Source organism: Salmo salar, chromosome ssa15, assembly GCF_905237065.1.
Source record: "Salmo salar chromosome ssa15, Ssal_v3.1, whole genome shotgun sequence".
NCBI classification, from domain to species: Eukaryota; Metazoa; Chordata; class Actinopteri; order Salmoniformes; family Salmonidae; genus Salmo; species Salmo salar.
The window spans coordinates 44,688,264-44,716,249 of NC_059456.1; the positions used below are offsets into that span (position 1 = coordinate 44,688,264).

General features: G+C 43.4%; 1 protein-coding gene across 9 annotated transcripts in view; it reads left to right on the forward strand.

Annotated features, from left to right (window-relative positions):
* syne2a (spectrin repeat containing, nuclear envelope 2a) overlaps positions 1 to 27,986 on the forward strand; it is a 250,928-nt gene that overhangs the window by 103,968 nt on the left and 118,974 nt on the right. For all 9 annotated transcript variants that reach the window (XM_014145109.2, XM_014145105.2, XM_014145104.2 and 6 more), the window contains 16 exons: positions 2,220 to 2,405; positions 5,080 to 5,235; positions 5,991 to 6,220; positions 6,410 to 8,474; positions 9,095 to 9,429; positions 10,114 to 10,258; positions 10,646 to 10,846; positions 12,844 to 13,103; positions 19,722 to 19,872; positions 21,647 to 21,793; positions 22,205 to 22,345; positions 22,607 to 22,789; positions 23,597 to 23,734; positions 24,510 to 24,695; positions 27,027 to 27,149; positions 27,256 to 27,438. In XM_014145109.2, coding sequence (XP_014000584.2) covers positions 2,220 to 2,405; positions 5,080 to 5,235; positions 5,991 to 6,220; positions 6,410 to 8,474; positions 9,095 to 9,429; positions 10,114 to 10,258; positions 10,646 to 10,846; positions 12,844 to 13,103; positions 19,722 to 19,872; positions 21,647 to 21,793; positions 22,205 to 22,345; positions 22,607 to 22,789; positions 23,597 to 23,734; positions 24,510 to 24,695; positions 27,027 to 27,149; positions 27,256 to 27,438 — 4,830 coding nt within the window. The remainder of the gene's footprint in view (positions 1 to 2,219; positions 2,406 to 5,079; positions 5,236 to 5,990; positions 6,221 to 6,409; positions 8,475 to 9,094; positions 9,430 to 10,113; positions 10,259 to 10,645; positions 10,847 to 12,843; positions 13,104 to 19,721; positions 19,873 to 21,646; positions 21,794 to 22,204; positions 22,346 to 22,606; positions 22,790 to 23,596; positions 23,735 to 24,509; positions 24,696 to 27,026; positions 27,150 to 27,255; positions 27,439 to 27,986) is intronic.

Genomic DNA, 27,986 nt, shown 5'->3' on the forward strand with positions numbered 1-27,986 from the left:
TCTGTGGTGGGGGCTCCCGTCTGAGGAGAGAAGTAGAGGGAGCACTGTAGTAGGAAGCCACTGCATTTGGATCGAGTCCTGTCATATTTGTCAGGGAAGGACCGTTGGGCATCGCTGACCTGTGCGGACTGCTGGGTAGGCTAGGGGACTGGCTTGCTGGGATGGCTAGTGGTAGGAGGCCCTCTGCTAGTTGGAGGTGAATCCTCTCGGGTGGTGTCGAGACGGTGGAGGATTTGGAGGACCTTATCCATAGCCGCACCCAGTTGCGCCAGCTGATCATGGTGTTTGGGAATTAGGTGTCCTTGTTCGTCGACCGTCTGGGAGATGTCCTTAATTTCTGCTGCGGCAGTATTCTGTAATTTATACGCAGCAAGTCAGGAAACAGGTGTAGAAGTTAAGTTTTTAATAATAATCATGACGGTAATACAAAACATGAGAAGCGTGCTGAACATACCCAAAACCAATACTACCTTATGACTAAGGCTTACTAAGGGCTTTATGAAGGGAGAGTAATCAGGGTGGTGATGAAGTACAGATGTGCTAAACGATCGGGGAGCAGTTGTGCACAGTGATGGTTGCCAGGTGTGCGCAGTATGGGTTGCTAGGACCAGTGGTTAGTAGACCCGCGATGTCGAGTGCCACAGCGGGGGAGCAGGAATAGACGTGACAATACAACAGATTTTCAGGCTTTTATTTTATATGTAGCATGACAGAAAATCAAATTAAGTAGTTTTCTACCTAAACAAATGTTTGTGTTGTAAATATGCTTCCATTATAGGGCTGAATTTCGAGCTTCTGACAATTTTAAGTAAATCTAGACTTTACGTTGATCCATCTACCTCAATGCTTGTTCAAAGTCCACAAAGATTAAAATAAATGTATAATCAGGGACCCGCAATGCTGCCATTAGTCTGCTGTTGAAGCTGCTATCCTTAATTTGAAAAACAACAAAACAACAACACTGGCACTTGGTTTGCTAGCTATAAAGCAGAGAGATGGGCGGGTAGAAATGTAACCACTCTCAAATTCATAGATGGAGCTGTAGCGATGCAAGGACCGATCCTCCATGAAATAGTTTTAAACATATTTTAAAGCTTTACATTGTTTGTTTACAAAGGTATTGCTTTCAGACAGTGGAGTAAAACTACCTTATATTTTGGGTTATGATGGAGTTGATGGCGTTGAACTAAGCTCATGAGGCATTTCTAAGTGATATTACTTGCGAAAATAAATGGTGTATATCATTAATCTAAATGATCAGAAATGGCTGCAAATATCACAGATTGGGCCTTTAATGTGTATCCAAGTCAAGAGCCCTGCTGACTCAGAGTATAGGGCAGTATAGTGGTGATACGGCATTGGCTGCTTTACCTGAAGCCCTGGGCTTGTATTTATAAAGTAGAAGTGCTGAGCTAACATCAGGTACCTCCTGTGGACATAATCATATTTATTTTGATCTAAAAGGCTAAAGTGGGTCCTAGATAAGCACTCCTAATCTGAGGAATATGGCCCCTGCACTCCTAATCTGAGGAATATGGCCCCTGCACTCCTAATCTGAGGAATATGGCCCCTGCACTCCTACTCTGTCGCTTTATGAATACAGACACTGGGTGGGATAGCCTTAGTACCTATAACCTGCAATATAAAGCACATCCTCCCCTATATTACTGCTTAATAGCGTTCCTGCTCTACTGTTGTTTTGAAATATTGAGAGAGAGAGAGATTTTATGCAAGTATCAGCTTGCCTTGTCACCTGTCGGTTTGACCACTCCCTTTAAGCATAGCCTACCACTTCACTATGTGAGGAATAAGTTATTTACACCACTCAGTGATGACTTCACCTCACGCTAGCCCTGTAGCTCTCGATATCTCAACCACACTCCTACTCCCTGACTAGTTCCCGCTGTATCATGTTCCCCCGTGCTAAACCCAATGACACTGATCTAACAGGATTAGCTGGAGACTACATCAAATATTTTTCATCAATTGTGTCAGATAAGTGATTACTTCAAGGAAGGAAGTAAAGAGGGACGCGGTGTTAAACTATTGGAACAGAGCCCTGGTTTCCCTCGGGGCAAGGCCCAGCTCCTTACTCAGTCACATTCCTGCTCTAATAGCTGCGCTGACTCGGTGGGGCAGAGAGGAACAGAGTTGTTGTCAGAAATACCAGACAGGAGAGCAGGAGAATCCACCGTCCCATTGCCATCATGTTCCCACAGATGCAGGAGGGGAGTGAAGTCAAGAGGAGTACCTCGGTCCAGACTGGTGGGTTGCTATCCGAAGCCGTGGCGAAGGTGGAGAGAGTTGGGGGAGCGGTGCGCCCGGAGGTCCCGTGCCACAGGTCCACTATGCAAGGCATCCTCTCTGAGGTCCAAGGGTTGGTGGAGAGGAAGGACATCATCAAGGTGAGTGTTAGGGAGTTTCTCTGTACGGCCGACCATGAGATTCAAACTTGTGTTCATAACAATAATACTCACCCGACCACAATCGGTAATTCTCAACAGCAATACTCAGCCAAGCCAACGGTGTGTGAACTGAGACAGTTGGCTATTAGATCTCAGGGAAGGTAAGGTGGCGTCAACATGGGATATGGTTTACTGTGCATTGTAGGAACCCAACTAGTTGTTCAAGAGGATAATGACATTCAAAATAAGAACCTGGGGAAACCTCTTTAAAAAAACAAGCAATAAAAACATCTACATTTTAGTTAGTATCTAATGTGCGTATCAATATCAATATGAGACATAAAAATTGCAAAAATTATATTTCAACATTTTCTCGACCACAGATAAACTAAATTGTTGCTCCCAAATATGTGGTATTTTTGCTCCCAATTTTGTGTATCCACAAAATAATTGCAGTTCAGTCAACTGCATGGATCAGTGAACAGATAAACAAACAAACTCTGATGTGGCATGGGCCTTGATGATGCTTTATTCCCAAGGCTTTGGGGTGAAGTTTCCTAATCTTAACCATTAGTGGCAAAAATGCTAAACTGACCCAAGATCAGCGTCAAGGGGAAACTTCATTCTACTCCATTCCCAAGATGCCTGTGGCAGGAAGCTTTACAGGAAGGAGCCAATGATATTTCCTGTGTGGCCATGGAGATTTCTCAGTAACAACACATCTCGCTTTAGAATCAGCAAACGATTACAGTGAGGGAAAAAAGTATTTGATCCCCTGCTGATTTTGTACGTTTGCCCACTGACAAAGAAATGATCAGTCTATAATTTTAATGGTAGGTTTATTTGAACAGTGAGAGACAGAATAACCACAAAGAATCCAGAAAAACGCATGTCAAAAATGTTATAAATTGATTTGCATTTTAATGAGGGAAATAAGTATTTGACCCCTCTGCAAAACATGACTTAGTACTTGGTGGCAAACCCCTTGTTGACAATCAGAGGTCAGACGTTTCTTGTAGTTGGCCACCAGGTTTGCACACATCTCAGGAGGGATTTTGTCCCACTCCTCTTTGCAGATCTTCTCCAAGTCATTAAGGTTTCGAGTCTGACGTTTGGCAACTCGAACCTTCAGCTCTCTCCACAGATTTTCTATGGGATTAAGGTCTGGAGACTGGCTAGGCCACTCCAGGACCTTAATGTGCTTCTTCTTGAGCCACTCCTTTGTTGCCTTGGCCGTGTGTTTTGGGTCATTGTCATGCTGGAATACCCATCCACGACCCATTTTCAATGCCCTGGCTGAGGGATGGAGGTTCTCACCCAAGATTTGACAGTACATGGCCCTGTCCATCGTCCCTGTGATGCGGTGAAGTTGTCCTGTCCCCTTTGCAGAAAAACACCCCGAAAGCATAATGTTTCCACCTCCATGTTTGACGGTGGGGATGGTGTTCTTGAGGTCATAGGCAGCATTCCTCCTCCTCCAAACACGGCGAGTTGAGTTGATGCCAAATAGCTCCATTTTGGTCTCATCTGACCACAACACTTTCACCCAGTTGTCCTCTGAGTCATTCAGATGTTCATTGGCAAACTTCAGACGGGCATGTACCTTGCAGGTGCTGCAGGATTTCAGTCATTCACGGCGGAGTGTGTTACCAATTGTTTTCTTGGTGACTATGGTCCCAGCTGCCTTGAGATCATTGACAAGATCCTCCCGTGTAGTTCTGGGCCGATTCCTCACCGTTCTCATGATCATTGCAACTCCACGAGGTGAGATCTTGCATGGAGCCCCAGGCCGAGGGAGATTGACAGTTCTTTTGTGTTTCTTCCATTTGCGAATAATCGCACCAACTGTTGTCACCTTCTCACCAAGCTGCTTGGCGATGGTGTTGTAGCCCATTCCAGCCTTGTGAAGGTCTACAATCTTGTCCCTGACATCCTTGGAGAGCTCTTTGGTCTTGGCCATGGTGGAGAGTTTGGAATCTGATTGATTGATTGCTTCTGTGGACAGGTGTCTTCTATACAGGTAACAAACTGAGATTAGGAGCAATCCCTTTAAGAGTGTGCTCTTAATCTCAGCTCGTTACCTGTATAAAAGACACCTGGGAGCCAGAAATATTTCTGATTGAGAGGGGGTCAAATACTTATTTCCCTCATTAAAATGCAAATCAATTTATAACAATTTTAACATGAGTTTTTCTGGATTTTTGGTTGTTATTCTGTCTCTCACTGTCCAAATAAACCTACCATTAAAATTATAGACTGATTATTTCTTTGTCATTGGGCAAATGTACAAAATCAGCAGGGGATCAAATACTTTTTTCCCTCGCTGTATGTTCCCCCAGCACCACACCCGTCCATACCAGATCTGGGTCAAATATGTATGTCAAATACTTGGAGCTTGGTATTTTCACTTTTGGTATTATTCCATTGTTTCCATTGTACCAGGAAAACTGAATTGAGTATAGCTCAAGTATTTGACATCCAACCCAGGTCTGGTTGTACACACCAGGGTTGTGTTCATTAGGACATGCAGCAGAAAATGCTTTCAAAAGTTTTGCAGTGGAAAATGTGCATTTCTTATTAAACAAATCAAGATTGTCCTTCCCTGTTTCAGTCTGTTTTCTTCTGTTTGGTCCATGAACATGTACTGTATTTACTCTGTGCTGTTGTGTTGAAGGGAGGCCAGTGGATGGAGGCGGCTTGGTACCTGCAGCCTTCGCCCAGAAAGCCAGAGATCCAAATAGGGCGCACTGTCCTCAGGGTTCTAGGATGCCGCTACCAGCCAGCCCAGCTCAACCCTGCCAACATGGCCCAGCAACTGACGGAGGCTGAGGTGGGAGACTGTCCTTTTTTAATGAACAATTTTCCCTTTCAAGAACATAATAGACATTTGAAAATACACATTTTCAAGTGTCAGACTGACCATCTTATATACAAACAATCAGTCATAAAATAAAAAGACAGAGGACAAAACATAAAGCAAAACTGTTATTTAATGGGCTACAGACCCCGAACTGATATCACTGTGTAAAATGCTTTTACAAATGGAAAGCTTTATTTGGGATTCCACTGAAGACATTTACTTTTCTCCCCTGTATGCACATGTATAGTTTTTTTTGTCAACTGGCACATTATAATGATATTTCAACAATCCTCTCATTTATTTAACCTTTACAGTTCTTTTATATCAATGTCAACAAGAATATATAATGAGACAAGGAGAGGAAGCTATTTCTAACTTTGATTTGCTATGTCTAACTCTTCAAGTTAGACATTATCACCCTTCTTGGCTTTTGTGTAAGAGTAGAGTGTTTGATAAATACAGATGCTATGTGCCGAGCCCATGGTCTAGTGGAACCCCCCCCCCCCCCCCCAGCTCCAGACACACATACTCTCCTTACTGAAGGTCAGGGTTCAATCCCCACTCCAACCATTCATTCTGTTTCTTACACCTGCCTGTCTCCCCTCTGTGATTTCAGTACTATAAAAAATAGCTTCTTCTTTTTTTTTTACGGATTATATTTTTTATGGGTCCCAGCTCACTGGATACCAGACTGAGCGTGTCCCCGTGATCCCCTTTTTTTGCAGGACTGCAGACGCTACGTGCTTGAGCAGGTGGCTGCGATAAATCATGTGGTCGTTGTCCCAGAGGACGCAACAAATCTGGAGGGGCGATGGAGTGCAGCCCTGTTGGATGCCTCGGCCACAGTGCAGGTCAAAGAGGCTCAGCTCCACCTGGTCACACAGTACCACAGGCAGACTCAGGCCATCCGGAGCATTCTGGAGAGATGGGCAAGCGAGATGGATGAGCTACAATTGTGAGTCCATGCACTTGCATTGTCCGGGCTACTATTCTTGTGCATAATGCTGTATTTATGCATCTTTAGGCCCCTGCCTTCCTTTAAATTGTACAGTTGATTTAGAATATCATTGATCAGAAGTTTGTATTTGACCAAGATATGCACTAACACTTATTCACTCTTTGTCTATTCCTGGGGATCTAACAGGGACACTCGAAGCAGTGCGCTTCAGGCTGAAAAACTACATACTCTGTTATGTAACATTGAACAGCAGAAGGGCATGATGGGGGAGCTGCTCCAGGTGTGTTGCCAGGTGTCTGCCCACCTGAGTGAAGTCGAGGGGTCAGGGGCACTCCTCGCTCAGCTAGGGGATCTGCAGGAGGAGTGGAGGCTTTTGGAGGGGGCTGGGAATAGAAGCCTGAGGCATGCCTCAATTGGTTCTTCTCAGTCCTCTATCCTTCTACAAAAGGCTGAGCAGCTGCATTGCAAGCTTGAGACTCTTCAGAAGTCCATCACCCTCTTACAGTCCTCTCAATTGCAGCATGACACTCACAAAGCTTTAGTGCTGACCTTTATGACTGCTGACTTGAAAGCCTTCAACCAGCAGTACCTACACCTGCTGGGGCAATCAGAGGATTTTGCCCAATTTTCTCTTGGGCAGAAGGAGAAGGAGGATGTGGAGTGTACTCTTCAGAGCTTGAGCTCCTTACTTGCCTCCACTCAGACGTTGCTCTCTGCTCAGTCATACTCTATAGCAAAACCCTCCTTGGCTAAAATCATGAAGCAAATGCAGGACTTGATTATCTGGGCCAAGCATGCAGAAAACCACATCGCAACAGGTGAAAAGGTAGCCCTCTTCCCTGAAGAGGTCCGTCTCCAAATTGGCAGCATGAGGAAACTTCAATCTGAGATTTTGGCAAGGCATTCCAGGGTGCACTACAAAGTTGAGGACCTGAAAGAACTGATTTCGGATGAAGGGGAAATTGACAAAGTGCTGTCATCACTGAAGACCTTGAAGGACCTCTATGAAACAGTCTCAGATAACTCTGCTCGTATTCTGAAGGAAATGGAAGCTGTTTTGGAGGAAAGAGAGAAGATGCTGGTCCAGATCTCAAAAGTGAACACTTGGCTAGCAGTGGCACACCATGAGAGAGAGGTCACCGCAGATGTAGAGAATATGTCCAAAGACACCATCCCAGATCTGGAAAGCAAGCTGCAGTTTCACATCGGTGCCATCAAGGAAGCAGAAAGACAGCTGGCTGTCACGGACGCCCTTTTGGAGACCTGCATGGAGGTTTCTTCGGGGTTGAGTCCAGCAGAGAGCCACTTTCTTGTCAACAGGCTCACAGGCCTCCGGACCGAGGTGGACGGAATGGTGGCCCACGAGAAAGCAGCCCACTGGGAGCTGGAGGAACTGCTTCACACCCGGACTTCTTCGGCCGAGGAACTGGCGGCTGTCCAGGTGAGCGTGCAACAGATATGGGCCGACCTGGAGAGGCAGAGGTTCCCAGTGACAAAGGACTCCCTATCTGCCATAGAGCCCTTGACACACATGCTCCTGGAGCACCAATGTCAGATCCAGGAACTCCAGTACTGCCAAGAGGACCAGAAAAGTGCCCTCTTGCATACCATTGGCGAACTGCAAGAGAAGGTGAAAACTCTCCACCACCACGCCCTGGAACACGAGAAGTACCTGACCTACCGGCAGCGCATGGAATACTCCAGGGAGGTGGCAAAGGAGCGTGCTCAGTGCTCCAAAGACAAGAGATTCAGCGTGGGGGAAAGGTTCAGTCTTTGCCAGGCTCTCCTGGTGGAACTTCCGCTGGTGAAGACCCAGTGCCAGGATGCTTCCGACCAGCTCGAGGCCATCGCCCAAGACCTGCACCTATCGGATAGAATGTTGCTTCTGTCGGAGAGGCAGAGGATCCAGCAAACTGTTGAAAACCTAGCCTCCTGGGAGCTTGCCATCACTGACGACGTCAAAAACCTAGAGGGAAAGCTTCTGGAGGGTCTCAGATTCTGCACCGAGCTTCCTGCCATGATGGACCTTCTTCAACAGGTCAGGCAGGAGCTGATGGAGTCTGACCCGGTGAAGCCAGACGTGAGGGCCATCAACATAGCGCTGCGGAGGTGCTGGGTGATCTGGAGGAACGTAGAGTCTGTCATGCGGGTGTTGGAAGCTTTGAGGCAGAGAGAGCAAGTGGAGATGAGCCAGTGTGGGGAGCTGCACACCCTGAGGAATGACGTTGTGCAGAAGTGCCACGCATGCATGGTAAGTTCATTGGGCTCATTACATTACAATTGTTGTAATTCGCAATTTCAGCTACGGTGTGTATTACATTTCATAAAATATGCATGAAATTTGACTTGGTTGACATGATAAACATTATAAAAGGGATTGTTTGGATCCTAGATGCTTATTGGACGAGCAGCGTTCCAAGCTTGCTAAGAGTACCATCTGAATTATCACTGCACCTCCATACGAATATCATCATGTTCATGTTGCTGTTCAAATCATTGCTTGAATTTATCTCAACTCGTACATTATTTCCCCTTGCTTCTAGGGTACTATTTGGTTTGTAACAGTGGGGTTTAATTTAAGCCTTGCTGTCTGCCTGTCCGGCCATGGAAACAATGTTTCACTTTTGAAATGCTATCTCCCCTGTACCATAGAGAGCGAACGGTGCCCAGACGAGACAAATAACTGAAATGGTGTATTACAACAATTTATCCCTCAAACATTTTCCTTAACTTCTATTGGAACTGACTTTAATGTTGTTTATGTCATAAGATTCAACCACGCAGGTTGTATTGTATTGTGGTAGACTTCAAATGAAATTCTTTCCTGAATTCTTGATCATCTTTCTTAATAATCTTGTATATGACCTGTAGGAGAATTTGTCCCATGCTCGGGAAGCCCTGAAGGATTACCACTGGGCTGCCCAAGGAGTGGTAACCTTCCTCCTCGAAGCCGAGGCCATGTTCCTGGCACCTCCAGGCGGATTTGTGGACTGCACAGAGGAGCAGTGGCACACCCAAGAGCCCCTAGCCTCCCTGGGGGAGAGCCTCCAGGCGCAAATCAGCCATCTCCTGGAGCTGGCACCCCAGCAGGCCTGTCTCTCTTTCCCCCAGAGCGAGCAGCTCCACATCCAGGTCCTGAGCCACCTTTTGGTGGAGAGGGCCGCACTCGAGGCCCAGGTTGAGCTCAGGACAGAGGCCTTGCAGAGGTAGGCCAAAGGCTACACACTCACTCACCAAAGGTTACACATGGTTACACATTAACACTAAATGTTATCGTACAAAGAAGCTTGATGAACATTAGATGCTGAACATTGGTCACCAAATAGGCATGCATTGTCAACCTTTCTAAGCTATTAAATATTTTGGGGAATGTGTGCCACTATGATGTATTTATTTATTTACCAGGTTAGTCTCATTGAGATGAATAATCTATTTTACAAGAGACCTGGCCAAAATAGCAGCACACAAAGTTGCAGACACATTTACAACATAAAACACAAAGCATTACAGTTTAGAAAACATAAACTTCATCAACTTTTCCCTCTGTTCACCCTTGTTTGATGAGAACTACATTAAAGCCTGGATGAGAATGCAGCTCATGTCTATGAATTTTATGTTGCATTGAATCAAATAAGATTAGAGAGTTACAGATCCGGGAACCTTGTATGTAAATTAGCTTCTAACACTGGCACATTTACATTGATGTAAAACAGACATGTTGATTTATGTGCATGTAAAAGAGTACAGTAGAATCAAACCAAATCCTAATTGTCCACCCACAGTGCAAATGAGCTTTTAGCTTCACAATGACTTAAAAAACATGAAAATATAAACAACATTAAAACCGGGCAATTTTCAGTTACCGTGTTTGTTTTGAATCTATTCCATAGGTGTGCAGACAGACAAAGCCTCCACAAGAAGTGTCATGAGGAGGTATGGCATATCCTGAAGAAAAACGAATCAAGGCTCTCTGAGTGTGCTGCCCAGGAAGTGACATCCTACGCCAACTGTGCTGACCAACAGGATAGAGCCAAGGTGTGTGAAGTGCTGTGTGTCGGTGGTTCTTCTCAGAGTTTGTTCCTACTAGGGAGTTTTTCCTTGCCTCTGTTCTCCTGCTTACGTTTCGGGGGTATAGTCCAGGTTACTGTAAAGCACTTGTTTTTTAAAAGCATGTTTTTCAAGCTTAATTTAGACAGTTTAGACATCAAGGGGATACTGAGGTGGAGAGGTGGAAAAAGGTAGAGTGGAGGATTTAACCCCAGTATCTGGCAGTGAGTTACATGTGTGTTGCCACTACACCACTGCTCTGACACACCACAGCTTTGCTGCACTGCAAAGTACTTTGTGACACATGTTGTAAAAGAAAGGGATATATTCTGTATACAATACATTTGACTGATTGATTCATCTCTTCATGTGAAGACCCTGTCGGAGGAGGTGCTGTCTATAGCTGGGAAGCTGGAGGAGCTGAGGGCGGTGTGCCCACTGCGTGGGTGCTGTGTGGGCTCCGAGGGGGCACTGGGTGCCCTCTGGAGGCGCTGGGCGGCACTGCGGCGCGGCATCAGCCTCCTCCGGACACGCTTGGAGCAGAGAGGGGTGGAGTGGAGGGAGGTCACCAAGAGCGTGAGTCACGTGACTGAACTATCTTCAGCGAACTGCTCCTTTAATGGTCATAATGTAATATAGTATATGGTATATTACATATAAATACATACATTTTTGGGAGATGCCATCACCTTTCTTTGCTGGACTACATGACTTCACCCGGATGACCACTCCATTAAATAGAAGCCTTTTAGTAGGCCCGGCGCATGATAAGTATACATACGTGTATTATAAAGGTGATCATGCTTACCATCATAACAGCACATGGCTCATAACGTTTTTTTGTATAAGCAAATGATATATTCATAATACCTTACACATAGTTGATCCACAAAGTGTAGGGCTTTGGAAATACCTTGTTTGTTTTTGTACTAAAGTGTGTGTAGTAGTATTGTACGCCCATGTGTAAATATACAGTGCCTTCGGAAAATATACAGACCCCTTGACTTTTTCCACATTTTGTTACGTTACAGCCTTTTCTAAAATTGATTAAATAAATAAAAATCCTCAGCAATCTACCCACAATACCCCATAATGACAAAGAGAAAACAGGCGTTTTAGAAATGTTTGCAAATTGATTTAAAAAAAAAAGCATATTAACATAAGTATCCAGACCCTTTGCAATGAGACTCAAAATTGAGCTCAGGTGCATCCTGTTTCCATTGATCATCCTTGAGATGTTTCTACAACTTGATTGGAGTCTATCTATGGTAAATTAAATTGATTGGACATGATTTGTAAAGGCACACACCTGACTATATAATGTCCCACAGTTGACAGTGCATGTCAGAGCAAAAACAAAGCCATGAAGTCAAAGGAATTATCCGTAGAGCTCCGAGACAGGATTGTGTCGAGGCACAGATCTGGGGAAGGGTACCAAAACATTTCTGCAGCATTGAAGGTTCCCATGAACACAGTGGCCTCCATCATTCTTAAATGGAAGAAGTTTGGAACCGCCAAGACTCCTCCTAGAGCTGGCTGCCCGGCCAAACTGAGCAGTCGGGGGAGAAGGGCCTTGTTCAGGGAGGTGACCAAAAACCTGATGGTCACTCTGACAGAGCTCTAGAGTTCCTCTATGGAGATGGGAGAACCTTCCAGAAGGACAACCATCTCTGCAGCACTCCACCAATCAGGCCTTTATGGTAGAGTGGCCAGACGGAAGCCATGACAGCCCACTTGGAGTTTTCCAAAAGGCACCTAAAGGCTCTCAGACCATGAGAAACAAGATTCTCTGATCTGATGAAACCAAGATTGAACTCTTTGGCCTGAATGCCAAGCGTCACGTCTGGAGGAAACCTGGCACCATCCCTACGGTGAAGTATGGTGGTGGCAGCATCATGCTGTGAGGAGGTTTTTCAGCTGCAGGGACTGGGAGACTAGTCAGGATCGAGGCAAAGATGAACGAAGCAAAGTACAGAGAGATCCTTACTGAAAACCTGCTCCAGTGCGCTCAGGACCTCAGACTGGGGCGAAGGTTCACCTTCCAACAGGACAACGACCCTAAGCACACAGTCAAGACAACGCAGGAGTAGTTTCGGGACAAGTCTCTGAATGTCCTTGAGGGGCCCAGCCACAGCCTGGACTTGAACCCGATCTAACATCTCTGGAGGGACCTGAAAATAGCTGTGCAGCGACGCTCCCCATCCAACTTGACAGAGCTTAAGAGGATCTACAGAGAAGAATGGGAGAAACTCCCCAAATACAGGTGTGCCAAACTTGTAGCGTCATACTCAAGAAGAATCAAGGCTGTAATCGCTGCCAAAGGTGCTTCCAGAAAGTACTGAGTAAAGGGCCAGAATACTTATGTAAATGTGATATTTTTTTATTTTTTTTTAATACAATTTTATAAAAATTACCTGTTTTTGCTTTGTCTTTATGGGCTATTGTGTGTAGATTGATGAAACAATTTTAGAATAAGGCTGTAATGTAACAAAATGTGGAAAAATTCAAGGGGTCTGAATATTTTCCGAAGGCACTGTATGTGTTTGTTGTTGTGTGTCCTTTGGGTGTCACAGATGGCTCAATGCAGCAGTGCTCTGGACAAGCTGCAGGGTGAGCTGTCGGACCCCACTGCAGTAAGCTCCACTCAGGGGGCCCCGATGGTTCTGCTAGTGCAGACGGAGCAGCACCAGGCTGGACTAGAGCGGGAGCAGCGAATCCTGGCGTCCCTGGAGCTCCGCCTCTCCCAGCTCCTGGGTGTGTCCAGCCCTCAGGAGGCTGCTAGCCCTGTCCCAGTCTGCCAACAGCTGAGGGACATGCAGGAGTGCTTTAGGAGGTAAGAATGATACAGTACTCTCTTTGAAAGACAAATACTCTGTAATTAGGTGCCCTTTCCATTTCCCTCTCACTTTGTCTCTATTGCTCTCTTTCTCTATCTTCCCAAACTCACCCACACAATTCACATGGCACACATGCTTGCACTCACGCACACACACCTCAGGAACAGAAAAGCACAATGCAGAAAAAGCTTAAATGTTTTTCCTTTTTCTTTTTACATAAACATTACATGTCACAAGAACCCTGGAGCCTTTGCCAAAGGTGTGCAAACAATCATATTGACACTGTTTATTAACACTGTTTATTGACAAATGTTGACAGTAGATGTACTATTACACACCATGAGTGTCAATATGATTCTTGGAAACATTTAAGCACATACACGTAGTTCGATATTAATATTAAAACCAGTTGAGCTGACAGCCATTTTATACTGTTTCGCTATGGCTGTAGTCATCAATCTAGCAAGAGGGCAATATTTTATTAATTTAGTAGTGTGTGTGTTGCCCCCCCCCCCCATAGAAAGCTATGACCTTGTAACGGCTGTCAAATGGAGTAGACCAAGGCGCAGCGTAGTTAGTGCTCATCATGTATTTATTTTACCGAGAACACAGAAACAGACAAACCGACAGCCAAACAGTTCTGTCAGGTAAGCAATACCAAACAGAAATTAATCACCCACAAAACCCAAAGGAAAACAGGCTGCCTAAGTATGGCTCCCAATCAGAGACAACGATAGACAGCTGTCCCTGATTGAGAGCCATATCCGGCCAAAACAAAGAAATACACAAAACATAGAAAACGGAACATAGAATGCCCACCCTAGTCACTGGCCTAACCAAAATAGAGAACAAAAACCTCTCTATGGCCAGGGTGTGACAGACCTTTAGCTTTCACCTAGAATTGTTTATTTAAGTCTGAGATAAAGGCACTTTTCAATCCAAATGATCAAGTACACAATACAAGTATAATAAAACATATACAAATATGAAGATATGATCAAAATAAAAGAATTGTGAATGAATAAGCCTTTTTATACTTTATAATATGCCTATATATAGTTTTACCCAAAATATGTCACCTTCTTTATTACTTTACCAAACATACCATGACATTAGTGATAGTCAAAATCTGTTAAATTTGTGAACGTCTAAATCAACATTTGGGCCATTTAAACAGTGTGTGTCCCTCCTATAGACAAGGGGTGAAGGGCTATGTAAAGGGCTAGATTTTTTCGATCGGAGAATACGTGTCTGTCTACGACGTAAAGAAAAATGGCCCACTTCCACACAAAATTACTTCTTTGCTTATTTTAGGTTTAAGGAAGAGTGTTGGTCGCATTCTTTATCCTAGAGCTATAAAAGTATCTAGTATTTAGATTCGCCTGCTCGAGACAAATTCCGTTATTGCTTTGCCATGTCTGTGCTGTCAAGCAGTCGAGCTGGATAAGTATTTTTCGAAGGACCGCCCCTTTGATGTGACGTCACAGTGAAGTGATATAAATTGATGTAATGATGCAGCTGACCACCAGAGAGAGGGAAATTCAAGTTTATTCGACAAAGGACCTTTACGTGGTCCTAGGATTCAAATTCTACCAAAACTCATCCCAATGTGGGCATGCTGAAAGGAATGTTGTCTGTGAAGCTAAAATGGTTGTATATACTGACAAGATATTGGAGTCTCCACTCTAACAATGTGAATCAGTGTCCGTAAAGGCGAAAGGCAGGCTGGAGGTGGCGGAAGCAAGCGGAAACATTCTAGTCAATTAGATGGCAGATTTGCATGTGAACAACAGGCACACCTCTGATGTAACATTGGTTTTCTTTAGGTTGGAGGGATATCAAGCGCGTACGCGTATATCAGTACATTCATAACCTAAGCATTACGAAAAACGTATATTCAATCAAATAGGTCTCATACAGCAAATTAGCAATACATTTTTATGTTGACCAAAATCTACACTCTCCCATTGCCCTCTGTCGTGACGTTGCTATCATTAATGTGTTTGACTATTTTATCAAATCAATTAACTACATTTATTTATTACGATGATTAAATTAATCATGTAACAATTAACTCATTAGTAATCTTGGGGCACCACGGGAAAAGTTATTTAATGAGTTACTATCTCCCGACTAAACTCTAAAGATATGAATATCTCTTACATCAGTCACAGTCAATTCATTAATTCTTATTTACCTCATCAGTCTAATTCTGAATGTTGCATAGTCCGTTAAATCTGCACGAACCCTAGTCTACATGAGGACTCAGCGATACACAAATTGGCTTAATTATTTATTTACCAACTAACTAAATAATCACACAGAATTACATAAACACACACACAGGTTAGGTTAATACATAATGCAATGAAAAGTCCCTAGTGGACTAACCCGATATGACGCTTGGTACACAATGAATAGTGGTGGGGAAAGAAAGAGCGGGAGAAGAAGAGACAAAGGAATTCAACCATCGTACATACAGTTGAATAATACGCTCATCATAAATATGGATATTTAGCACCCTAACAACCGCTCATTCGGATTTAGAAATGCAACACATATTTACGCTTGAATGTCTTTGTCGTCTCGCTCTGTTGAAAACGCCCGATCAGTCTGTGGAGTCAGTCGACAGAAAGTCTCTGGTTGTGTAAGTCTCTGGTTGTCCTCCAGAGGTTACCATGTCCTTTGTAGTAGGTTGGTCTATGAGTGTCTGTTAGAATGGAATTTCCAGAGGTGTACCACGCGGTGTTCAGCAGGCCTCGTCCTTGACTCTGTTTGTTTGGAGTAGATACCCTAGATATACCTACAGTTGAAGTAGAAAGTTTACATACATTTAGGTTGGAGTCATTAAAACTCGTTTTTCAACCACTCCACAAATTTCTTGTTAACAAACTATAGTTTTGGCAAGTCGGTTAGAACATCTACTTTGTGCATGACACAAGTCATTTTTCCAACAATTGTTTACAGACAGATTATTTCACATATAATTCAATGTATCACAATTCCAGTGGGTCTGAAGTTTACATACACTAAGTTGACTGTGGCTTTAAACAGATTGGAAAATTCTGGAAAATGTCATCATGGCTTTAGAAGCTTCTGATAGGTTAATTGACATAATTTGTGTCAATTGGAGGTGTACCTGTGGATGTATTTCAAGGCCTACCTTCAAACTCAGTGTCTCTTTGCTTGACATCATGGGAAAATCAAAAGAAATCAGCCAAGACCTCAGAAATAAATTGTAGAACACCACAAGTCTGGTTCATCCTTGGGAGCAATTTCCAAATGCCTGAAGGTACCACGTTCATCTGTACAAACAATAGTATGCAAGTAATAACGCCATGGGATCACGCAGCCACCATACCGCTCAGGAAGGAGACGCGTTCTGTCTCCTAGAGATGAACGTACTTTGGTGCGAAAAGTGCAAATCAATCCCAGAACAACAGCAAAGGACCTTGTGAAGATGCTGGAGGAAACAGGTACAAAAGTATCTATATCCACAATAAAACGAGTCCTATATTGACATAACCTGAAAGGCCACTCAGCAAGGAAGAAGCCTCTGCTCCAAAACCGCCATAAAAAAGCCAGACTACGGTTTGCAACTGCACATGGGGACAAAGATCGTACTTTTTGAAGAAATGTCCTCTGGTCTGATGAAACAAAAATATAACTGTTTGGCCATAATAACCATCGCTGTGTTTGGAGGAAAAGGAGGATGCTTGCAACCCGAAGAACACCATCCCAACCGTGAAGCACGGGGGTGGCAGCATCATGTTGTGGGGTGCTTTGCTGCAGGAGGGACTGGTGCACTTCACAAAATAGATATCATTATGAGGGAGGAAAACTATGTGGATATATTGAAGCAACATCTTTTTTAATTTTTTTATTTCACCTTTATTTAAACAGGTAGGCTAGTTGAGAACAAGTTCTCATTTACAACTGCGACCTGGCCAAGATAAAGCAAAGCAGTGCGACACAAACAACAGAGTTACACATGGAATAAACAAGCGTACAGTCATTAACACAATATAAAAAAAGAAAGTCTATATACAGTGTGTGCAAATGGTGTGCGGAGGTAAGGCAATAAGTAGGCCATAGTAGCAAGTAATTACAATTTAGCAAATTGACACTGGAGTGATAGATGTGCAGATAATGATGTGCAAGTGGAAATACTGATGTACAAAAGAGCAGAAAAGTAAATAAAAACAATAGGTGGATGAGGTAGGTAGATTGGATGGGCTATTAACAGATGGGCTATGTATAGCTGCAGCGATAGGTTAGCTGCTCGGATAGCTGATGTTTAAAGTTGGTGAGGGAAATATAAGTCTCCAGCTTCAGCGATTTTTGCAATTGGTTCCGTTCATTGGCAGCAGAGAACTGGAAGGAAAGGCAGCCAAAGCAGATGTTGGCTTTGGGGATGACCAGTGAGATATACCTGCTGGAGCGCGTGCTATGGGTGGGTGTTGTTATCATGACCAGTGAGCTGAGATAAGGCGGAGCTTTACCTATCAAAGACTTATAGATGACCTGGAGCCAGTGGGTCTGGCGATGAATATGTAGCGAGGGCCAGCCGATTAGTGCATACAGGTCGCAGTGGTGGATGGTATATGGGGCTTTGGTGACAAAACGGATGGCACTGTGATAGACTGCATCCAGTTTCCTGAGTAGAGTGTTGGAGGCTATTTTGTAAATGACATCGCCGAAGTCGAGGACCGGTAGGATAGTCAGTTTTGCGAGAGTATGTTTGGCGGCGTGAGTGTTAGGAGGCTTTGTTGCGGAATAGAAAGCCAATTCTAGATTTAATTTTGGATTGGAGATGTTTAATATGAGTCTGGAAGGAGACATCATCAGGAAGTTAAAGCTTGGTCGCAAATGGGTCTTCCTAATGGACAATGACCCCAAGCATACTTCCAAAGTTGTGGCAAAATGGCTGAAGGACAACAAAGTCAAGGTATTGGAGTGGCCATCACAAAGCCCTGACAACAATCCCATAGAAAATTTGTGGGCAGAACTGAAAAAGTGTGTGCGACCAAGGAGGCCTACGAACCTGACTTAGTTACACCAGCTCTGTCAGGAGGAGTGGGCCAAAATTCACCCAACTTTTTGTGGGAAGCTTGTGGAAGGCTACCCGAAACATTTGACCCAAGTTAAACAATTTAAAGGCAATGCTACCAAATACTAATTGAGTGTATGTAAACTTCTGACCCACTGGGAATGTGATGAAAGAAATAAAAGCTGAAATATATAATTCTCTCTGCTATTCTGACATTTCACATTCTTAAAATAAAGTGGTGATCCTAACTGACCTAAGACAGGGACTTTTTACTAGGATTAAATGTGAGGAATTGTGAAAAACGGAGTTTAAATGTATTTGGCTAAGGTGTATGTAAACTTCCGACTTCAGGTGTATAGTGGTGAGAGGAAATTGTTCTTTGTCTCTTGTCTTCGGTCGAGTTTCCTAGGCTAACAGTGCATAAACAGCTGCAGACTGAATGTTCCTGTGTATTCTTCTTCTTCTTCTTCGAGAGAGAGAGTTTCAGAAGGTCTTACCATTTTCTGGTATTGTAGTTTCATACCATTTTGCCTTATATAGTTCGCACTGTACTTGGGCTGGTCTTTAGTTTTAAACAATTTCTCAGCAGTGTAGCCACCACTTCCTGCTGTCTGGTCTTTTTGAGATTTTCTTCTCTGTTGAAAGTTTCAAAGTTTCTAACCATTTTGTACCTTTCAGCTCACGCTGTCGGTCACGCTGGTCTGGTAGTGTCTAACCATTTTACACGACCAGCTTAACATCCGTATACTGGTCTGTTGAGATTCCAACCATTTCAATGTGTGGATGGTCCTCATGTTCTCTGGTCTAATGTACATTTTGTTAGCGGTTCTTTTATGCCTTCTCCTTGGAGGGTGGTTCCATCATGTTGCCACAAGGTCTGTTCTCATGTGGATGTGGTTACTGACTGTGTAAAACTTTACATGAAAAACTATTCTCTCATTTAGAAGGGTAAAATAACATTTAATCTTCTCACAAATAGTTTCATATTTAATCATATAAGTTCCACAACATTTAGATGTAAATCTGATAACTTGGATGTATAGATTTGTAGAGTTACCGTTATTTGGTTATTCCATTCTTAATGATATCGGAAACAACGACTCATTTGACATGATTATTGTTTCAAGCCCCACCAACCGTTTCCTACATTATTTGTGTTAGAAATATTGTGTCATTATCCACTTTTGGATGTTGTAGTTTTGGCGGGAGGAATCTCCTTCTACTAAAAAGGTTCTTTCCCCTCAATCCTACAGAGGCCAAAGGCAGTTTCTGCAAAGTATTTACGACTGTCATAAAACTGGCCAACTCCATCCCTCTCCCCCTCTGTGGGCTGACCCACTTCAACTTGATCCTTTGGATCCTCACAGGAGAGTTATAACACCTCTATACAAAATAAACCCTATTTCCATTTTCCCGCTACCAGAAATAGAGGCGCAGTCCGGCATCTGCCTTTGCCTCTTCTTCTTTGTGTAAAGTCTAGAAAGTTGCCCTATGACAGTGTATGATGATGTCGTATTGCTGAGCCTACCTTTAACATTGTGAGGGTGACATTGTGCCCACACAGCCTAAGAGAGCGGAGCATGCTGGTCCGGAGTGCGGCGCTGTCAGAGGAGCAGGAGAGGGAGCGCTTGCAAGAGCAGATCGGAGAGGTGGAGCAGCGAGTGGCTACCCTGCTCTCCATTCTGGCTTCCCACCCCAGCACACGCCAACTAAAGGTGAGCTACTGGGGGAAATACACTGTGTCTTTATTTAGAGAGAGTCATTTATTGTATGGGCCAGAAGAAAATATAACATGGTTACGTTTTCTTGTAACAGCTTCTACAAACCTCAGCTAACTTTAGCCATTGTTAACATTAAGTTGTAAGCCTCCCGAGTGGTGCAGTGGTCTAAGGCACTACATTGCACTGCTAGCTGTGCCACTAGAGATTCTGGGTTCGAGTCCAGGGTCTGTCACAGCTGGCCGCGAATGGGAGACACATGGGGCGGCGCACAATTGGCCCAGTGTCGTCCGCGTTAGGGGAGGGTTTGGCCGGCAGAGATGTCTTTGTCCCATCGTGCACTAGCGACTCCTGTGACGGACCGGGCACAGTGCACGCTGACACGGTCACCAGGTGTATGGTGTTTCCTCCGACACATTGTTGCATTGTGTCAAGAAGAAGTGCGGCTTGGTTGGGTTGTGTTTCGGAGGACGCACGGCTCTCGACCTTCGCCTTTCCCGAGTCCGTACGGGAATTGCAGCGATGAGACAAGACTGTAACTACCAATTAGATACCACGAAATTGGGGAGAAAAAGGGGTAAAAAAAATAAAAATAAGAACATTACGTTGTAAAATACTGAACTTTCTCTTTAAATAGGCTACATCTTGACCCTCCTCAGTCAACTCATGACTCATAAGTTATAAATAGTCCTGTTATGTGTATCCCAGTCATTCTAATTCTGTGGTTGGAGATTCCTTTCTCCTCCCACTGACCCGAGCATCTTTTGAACTCTCTTCAGTCAATTCTGCAGTTACTTTACCTGAAAACTTTTAAGTGGAACCACAGGTCCTTAATGTCTCATAAGATGTCTCATTAGATTCGAGTTTTCTGCGCTTAAGAAGGCTGTTTTTGGAGAGAGTTTAGAACTCATAAGAGTCTAAGCCTTATCTAAGCCAGGGGAGGGTATAAGTTATATGGAATTGTTTTAAGAAGGTCATACCAAGGATCATTTTGCTATTTCATTTACAATTTTACGCATTGGATAACAGATTCACTACATGGAACAACAGATAGCCCCCCAAAACATCTAAAAGAAGTTTGGTCTGAAGTGTCCATCCTATATCTGAGAGATATAAAATCAGGACTCATTTGTTATGATTTTTTTTTTTTTTACATGTATTTAACCCCTTATTTTTGGTAATGAACAGTGTCCAGTGTCCATATACAGTACTTCCATAAATGTTTTCAACTGATACTGGAGGACCTTCAGGTGAGTTTTGTGAGGCCTGTGGGCATCCTAGAGCAAATCAACCAACATATACGTGTTTGTGAGAGTCTCACCTTTCCAAAGAGGGGTCATTAGTGTGTAGCCCAAACTGTTCGGACGCTACAGACAGAAGTTGGCAGATCGGCTGTACCGACGTCAGTCTCAAGACGCTTGTGGGGGTCATACAGCAAAAGGGAGAGCACCATCATGTTTGTGAGAATCTCATATTTTCATAGAGGGGTATAATAGTTTGTAGGCTAAACCGCTCGGACGCTAAAGATAATTTTGTGAGAAGACCAATTTTTGGGATGCAAAGAAACAGATATCTCTAGCTTAAACTGACAGATTGTTATGGCCATTTTTTTTATTACGCTAATTAGATTTCCATGGGGGCGTGGATATCGACCTTAGAGGGTTTAAGGCACATTTACATGGTATTTCTCTCTCTCCCTCTCTCGTTCTCTATTTCTCCTTGTTCTCTCTCTCTCCCTTTGTCTCCCCTCTCTGACTCTCTCTCTCTACAGGAGGTCAGAGTGGAGTTGGGTTCCCTGAGGGCCAGGTTACAGTCCATCATGGAGTGTGTTGGGACAAAGTATGCCGCTGTTACACCTCCGGAGGTGGAGAGACAGCTGCAGAAAGTCACTGGCTCTCTGCAGGACATGGAGGAAAAGGTAACGGAGATAAAGGGTGTTGGTGGTGGCTCCAGGGTGAAGTTACTGATAGGTACAGATCTAGGATCAGAGTCCCCTCCACCAATCCTAACCTTAACCGTTAGTGGAGAAAATGCAAAACTGACGTAAGATCAGCATCTAGGGGCAACTTCAACCTTGGTGGGATGGTTGGTAGAGCAGTTTTGGGGTCAATTTCATCTCAGTTTAGTCAGTTGTGGATTGTGGAAGGGAATTGAAACTCAGCGAATGAATCGAAAAGTCCACATAAAAAACATCGGACAAGTTTCATGGATATGGGATTGAGCCCAACACAATCCTAACTCTGGTTTCTGAGTAAAAACCTGGCTAGTTGGGACTTTAAGGGTCATTTGTGTGTTTGTGTGCGCACATGTGCTTGTGTGTATTTATCAGGTTGGCCAAGCCCTGGAGAAGAGCAGCCCACTCAATAGGCTGAGTAGCAGAATGGGGGAGATCCGTGTTGGGCTAGAAGAGGTCCAGACATTGCTGCAGCGGAGGAGCTCCTCTGTGTCCGAGGCTGAACATGTGCTAAAGGTGTGTGATTGTGTTTATGTGTGTGTGTGTCTCCGTGTTTGTATGCATATGTGTGTTCTTCCCCTGAAACAATCAACCTAGTGTGTGTGTGTCCTTCCCTGACCCCAATCAATCGTGCAAGATTGTTCCTAACCTGGCTCTAGGCCGAGTCATTGAAAAGCATTTTGTGACAACTGTTGATGTAAACAAAAAAGGACTTATAAGTACATGGGATTGGTTGATAATTGATTGATATCATGACAACATAATAATTTTGTCCAGTTCGTATGGGACCAGCTGGACCAGTGGCACGGCCGGCTGGCCCTCCTGGAGGGCGAGGTGCAGGAAGCAGCTGAGGAGGAGCCGGAGCAGGCCCAACTCCTCATGGACCAGATCACCCAGCCACTTCAACTCTACCAGGATACGGCCCAGAAGGCTGAGCAGCGCACTGCCTTCCTCAGCAAGGTGAGTGAGAGGAGTAGCTCAACCTTACCCTCTGATTGGCTTGGTAGGCCTTTCACCATATTCACCATGTGGTTGTATCTTATAATTACAGCATTCCTCAACTGGTTCTTCCAAAACAACACAATTTCAGTTTACAGTTTTTTTTCTTCCTCCATTTATTTCAGTTCCTATGCCCAATGCCAGGGGTTCCATAATTACATATTGCTGTGGGACGATTTTTCCTTGAGCGGATGGATGGTCATGGGCCAGAACATAGTTATAAATAATTTGTACACCACAAATTGACCACAAGAATCCCAAACAGATATATAGTATTTCACAAAAACAGGATCATTTCTAACCTTGATTACATTGGGATACGATTACATTTGCCTCTCTATTCATTCGAGCGAACCCTTGGGAACAGATTTTCTAAATTAAAATCACTGAGGTAATTTCCTGGTGATTTTAGTCTTTTATGTCCATGAATGAAAATTATATAAAAAAATAAGTTCCAGTCAAAAGTTTGGACACACCGACTCATTCCAGGGTTTTTCTTTATTTTTACTATTTTCTACATTGTACAAAGTAGTGAAGACATCAACACTATGAAATAACACATATGGAATAATGTAGTAACCAAAAAAGAGTTAAAAAAATTATATTTGATATTCTTCAAAGTAGCCACAATTTGCCTTGATGACAGCTATGCACACTCTTGGCATTCTCTCAACCAGCTTCATGAGGTAGTCATCTGGAATGCATTTCAATTAACAGGTGTACCTTGTTAAAAGTTAATTTGTGGAATTTCACTGTCCCCCCTGTCAGATCCCTGCCTGCCTCCAGGAGTATAATGATATAATCCATAGTGCTGGCTGCTGGCTTGACGAATCCCAGTCCTGGCTAGACGCTCCCAGCACCTACACCACAGCCAGGAGCCTCCAGAGCCAGACCAACACACTGCAGGCCAGTCCACTGCACGCACACACACACAGACGCCAACTCACATGTACATACACGCAATCCCCCAGATTGTAGAACACTGCTGGTAGTTCTGAATTGATATACAGTGCATTCGTAAAACGAAATGTGGGAAAAAATCAAGGGGTCTGAATACTTTCCCAATGCACTGTGTAGTGGAGCTGTGCATGTTCGAGTGTGTGTTTCAAGTATTGTGTTTTTTAGTCATATGTACGGGATACACATGGTGTACACTGTCCAACTAAATGCTTACTTGCTAGTTCCTTCTTGACAATGCAACAACGATAAGAAATAATAAAAGATAAGAATACGAACTGGCTCAGAAGAATAGAATACATTTTTTAGGTGTAAGTATTATACAGGAAGGCACAATTTATAGTTTAGTATTTACACGTATTTTTGGGAAGGGGGATTGGGGGGCAAGTGTTTAAATTGTGCAGTATTTTGCAATCATAATAAGAGTCTGGTAGCAGCAATTGAGATGTGTGTGTGTGTGTGTGTGTGTGTGTGTGTGTGTGTGTGTGTGTGTGTGTGTGTGTGTGTGTGTGTGTGTGTGTGTGTGTGTGTGTGTGTGTGCATGAGTGAGTGCATGTGTGCTAAGTCCAGTTTAAGTGTTCAGCAGTTTTATGGCTTGTAGATAGTGTGTGTGTGTTCATGTAGGTATGTAAGCCTGTGTTTCTGTGAATGTGTTTGTATGTGCGTGTATGTGTGCATGCGGGTGTGCACTCATATGTCCATGTTCTGTAACCCCACATCACAGATGGTGCTGGATGACTCGGAGCGTATCCGGGCCACTCTGGTGGGCTTCGGGCCTGTGTTGGGGGAGATCTCTGCTGTGTGTCACACCACTGCTATGGAGGATAAGCTAGTCCAGACCGAACACCAAGTCACCGCCATGCAGCATAGCATCATGGGGCCATTGGACCAGCTGCTGCACGTCACTCCGGTAAGACCCTCCATTACAGTGGTTCTCAATAGGTTGTACTAGTAGCTCCAGGGTCAAGTTTCCCCTAGGTACAGATCTAGGATCAGACTCCCCTGCTAATGGTTAAGGTTAGGATTGGGGCAAGGGAGTCTGATTGAGTGAGTGTAACTGTGAGCGTGATGCTTCAAGCTGGGTGTTTGTGGAAAGAGAGTAAGGTTGTCTATCAACAGCCTCAATAGAGGAGTTTCACCCTCCCTCAGAATGCATTGTGTCTCCTCCCCGCATGACATTTAATAAGATCTGCTGTGGCTAATGCTAGTGAGTTTCAATGGAACATTCCACTGCGTGTCTAGGCTTAAATTTGATCGAACACACTTGGTCTTGGTCTGACCCAGAAAAACAACTCACACACAAACTTTTGATGCTAATAAATGCATTTCTATTGATCATTTTGTATTTATTTTATTTAACCTTTATTTATAACCTTTATTTAATTAGGCAAGTCAGGTAAGAACAAATTCTTATTTACAATGACGGCCTACCAAAAGGTAAAAGGCCTCCTGCCGGGAGGGAGGCTGGGATTAAAATTTAAATAAAATGCTGGGACAAAACACACATCACGACAGCAGATATACCACGTGAAGAGAGACCGAAGACAACAACATAGCATGGCAGCAACACATGAAACACAGCATGGTAGCAACACAACATGGCAGCAGCACAAAATGTGGTACAAACTAAAAAAGCCAAAAGAAATGAATAAATAGTACAGAAAATATTTAGTAAAGTATGAAAATAAAGGAAATAAGATCATTTTTGGGACCGCCTCTCTCTTCATGGCATGTCTTTTCCTTTGGTTTGTCTTGAATAATTTAGGATACATTTTTTCATCCTCTTTCTCTTTTGTCTTCTTTTTGTTTTAAAGCAACAATTTACCCTAATTTCATACTTTTTTAATGTTCTTCTTACCTTAGAAGTAGTTTAGGCCAGGAGTAACTGCAATGTACTGAGTGTAATTTGCAGTCACCCCTGGCCTATCTAAAAAGACTTTAAAGGAAGAAATAATGGTGGACTAACCCTTTAAAAGTAAATTCAATTCCATTAAATTCAAAACAGTGGTATAGTATACAAATGCTTTGGGAAGATTTATAAGAACATAGTCCTAAATTGCATTCGGAAAGTAGTCAGACCCATTCCCTTTTTCCACATTTTGTTAAGTCACAGCCCTATTCTAAAATAGATTAAATAAAAACATTTCCTCATCAATCTACACACAAAACCCCATCATGACAAAGTAAAAACAGGTTTTTAGAAATCTTTGCAACTTTATTAAAAATAAACAGAAATACCTTATTTACGTAGCATTCAGACCCTTTTCTACGAGTCTCAAAATTAAGCTCAGGTGCGTCCTGTTTCCATTGATCATCCTTGAGATGTTTCTACAACTTGATTAGAGTCCACCTATGGTAAATTAAATGTATTGTACATGATTTGGAAAGGCACACACCTGTCTATATAAGGTCCCACAGTTGACAGTGCACGTCAGAACAAAAACCAAGCCATGAATTCGAAGGAATTGTCCGTAGAGCTCCGAGACAGGATTGTGTCGTGGCACAGATCTGGGCAAGGGTACCTAAACATTTTAATACATTTGCAAACATTTCTAAAATCTTATGGAGTATTGTGTGTAGATTGATGAAAAAAACAGTTATCCATTTTAGAATAAGGCTGTAACGTAACAAGATTTGGAAAAACTCAAGGGGTCTGAATACTTTCTGAATGCACTGTATGGTTGGTTGCACGAGGGGGAACTTTGAGCAGAGCAAAGTGATTGGGGTTACAGTAGCCAAAAAGGTTTAACACCACTGTGCTGTTCTATCCCTTTAATAGAAGTTACTACGTAAAGTGAAAATGTCTGACACCTGTTATGGTAGGGGTGGGCAATAATATCGTCTCGAGGGCCATATCGGGATATCAGAATTCACCAGAGGACCGCACAGATGTTTTAGTTGGTCAAAAGCAATTTGCAGGACCCGAAAAAGGGCAGCTATTTCAAAAGGTATTGGCCCATTACAATTTCGACATAATTTCTATCTCATTTTAGACGTCCAAGAGTGGCCTGGAGTACGTTACGTTACCCTTATAATGTCTTAGTATCATCCCATAGTGATCCTACGTTATTACAAGACGCTTTCATACTACGGCAGAAGACAATGGACGATAAAGCAGTATTCTATCATTTCTATTCCATTTATGAAACTGACTTGTGGTGCTTTTCATTTTTGAGTTTGGTTTTTGCTTTCAAGCTTTTGCTTTTCTCTGGAACATTCACAGTATTGTTGGCATTTTCAGGAAGTGGATGCCATTGAAGCAGAGGTGAAGACGATGGAGAAAAATGTGACCAAGATCAGAGCTATTTTATCCTCCGCTGATACATTGGACATCTCACTTGAAGAACACCTCCACAACCGGCAGGTGGGACAAGAGTGTGTTAAGTGTGTATAAGAGGATGTGTACATATCCATTCATGTATGTTTGTCATTATATGATTTAGAAATGTATTTGTATTTGTTCTGTCTAGGTAATCCTGGCCAACATCCAGTCTATGCGGAGGACAGTGGGGGAGATCGATGGCTGTAAGACTGAACTGGGACTACCTCAGGGCGCAGAAGAGACACTGAGTGTCTTCCCCAGAGCTGTGCTACTCCTACAGCCCCTCCAAGAGTTGGAACAGCTGACACAGGAGCAGAGTAGAGCGTTGGAGGTAGGAAACGTTCCCACAACGTCCCCACAACATCTCCACATTCCACAACGTTACTAGACCGTGTCTCCAATGTCCACACAACGTTACAATAATGTTGCGGCAATGTAACAAATGTGCCCCCAATGTTGCCAATATTGTCCCCAAAGCCAGGCCCCTCTCCATTCAAGAAGGGTTAAGTAAAGTTTAGTGATAAAAAATTGAAAATGAGTAACATTCATTTTGGTTCAATGAAGTTTCACACACAAGTGCTCCATGCTGTAGCTCCTCCACCATAACGGAAAATTAGAAAATATTTCCCTGCACTTAGCCTCTGCCCAAGCTTTCTAAACATTATCTTTTGTCATGATTTTGGTTGGCCAATAGGGGGAGATAGCATCGTATATCTCAGGGGTGGGTAATTCTAGTCCTCGAGGGCCTGATTGGTGTCACAGTTTTGCCCCAGCCACAGCTAACACACCTGATTCCAATAATAACCTAATCATGATCTTCAGTTTAGAATGCAATTTGATTAATCAGCTGTGTTTGCTAGGGATCAGGCCCTCGAGGAC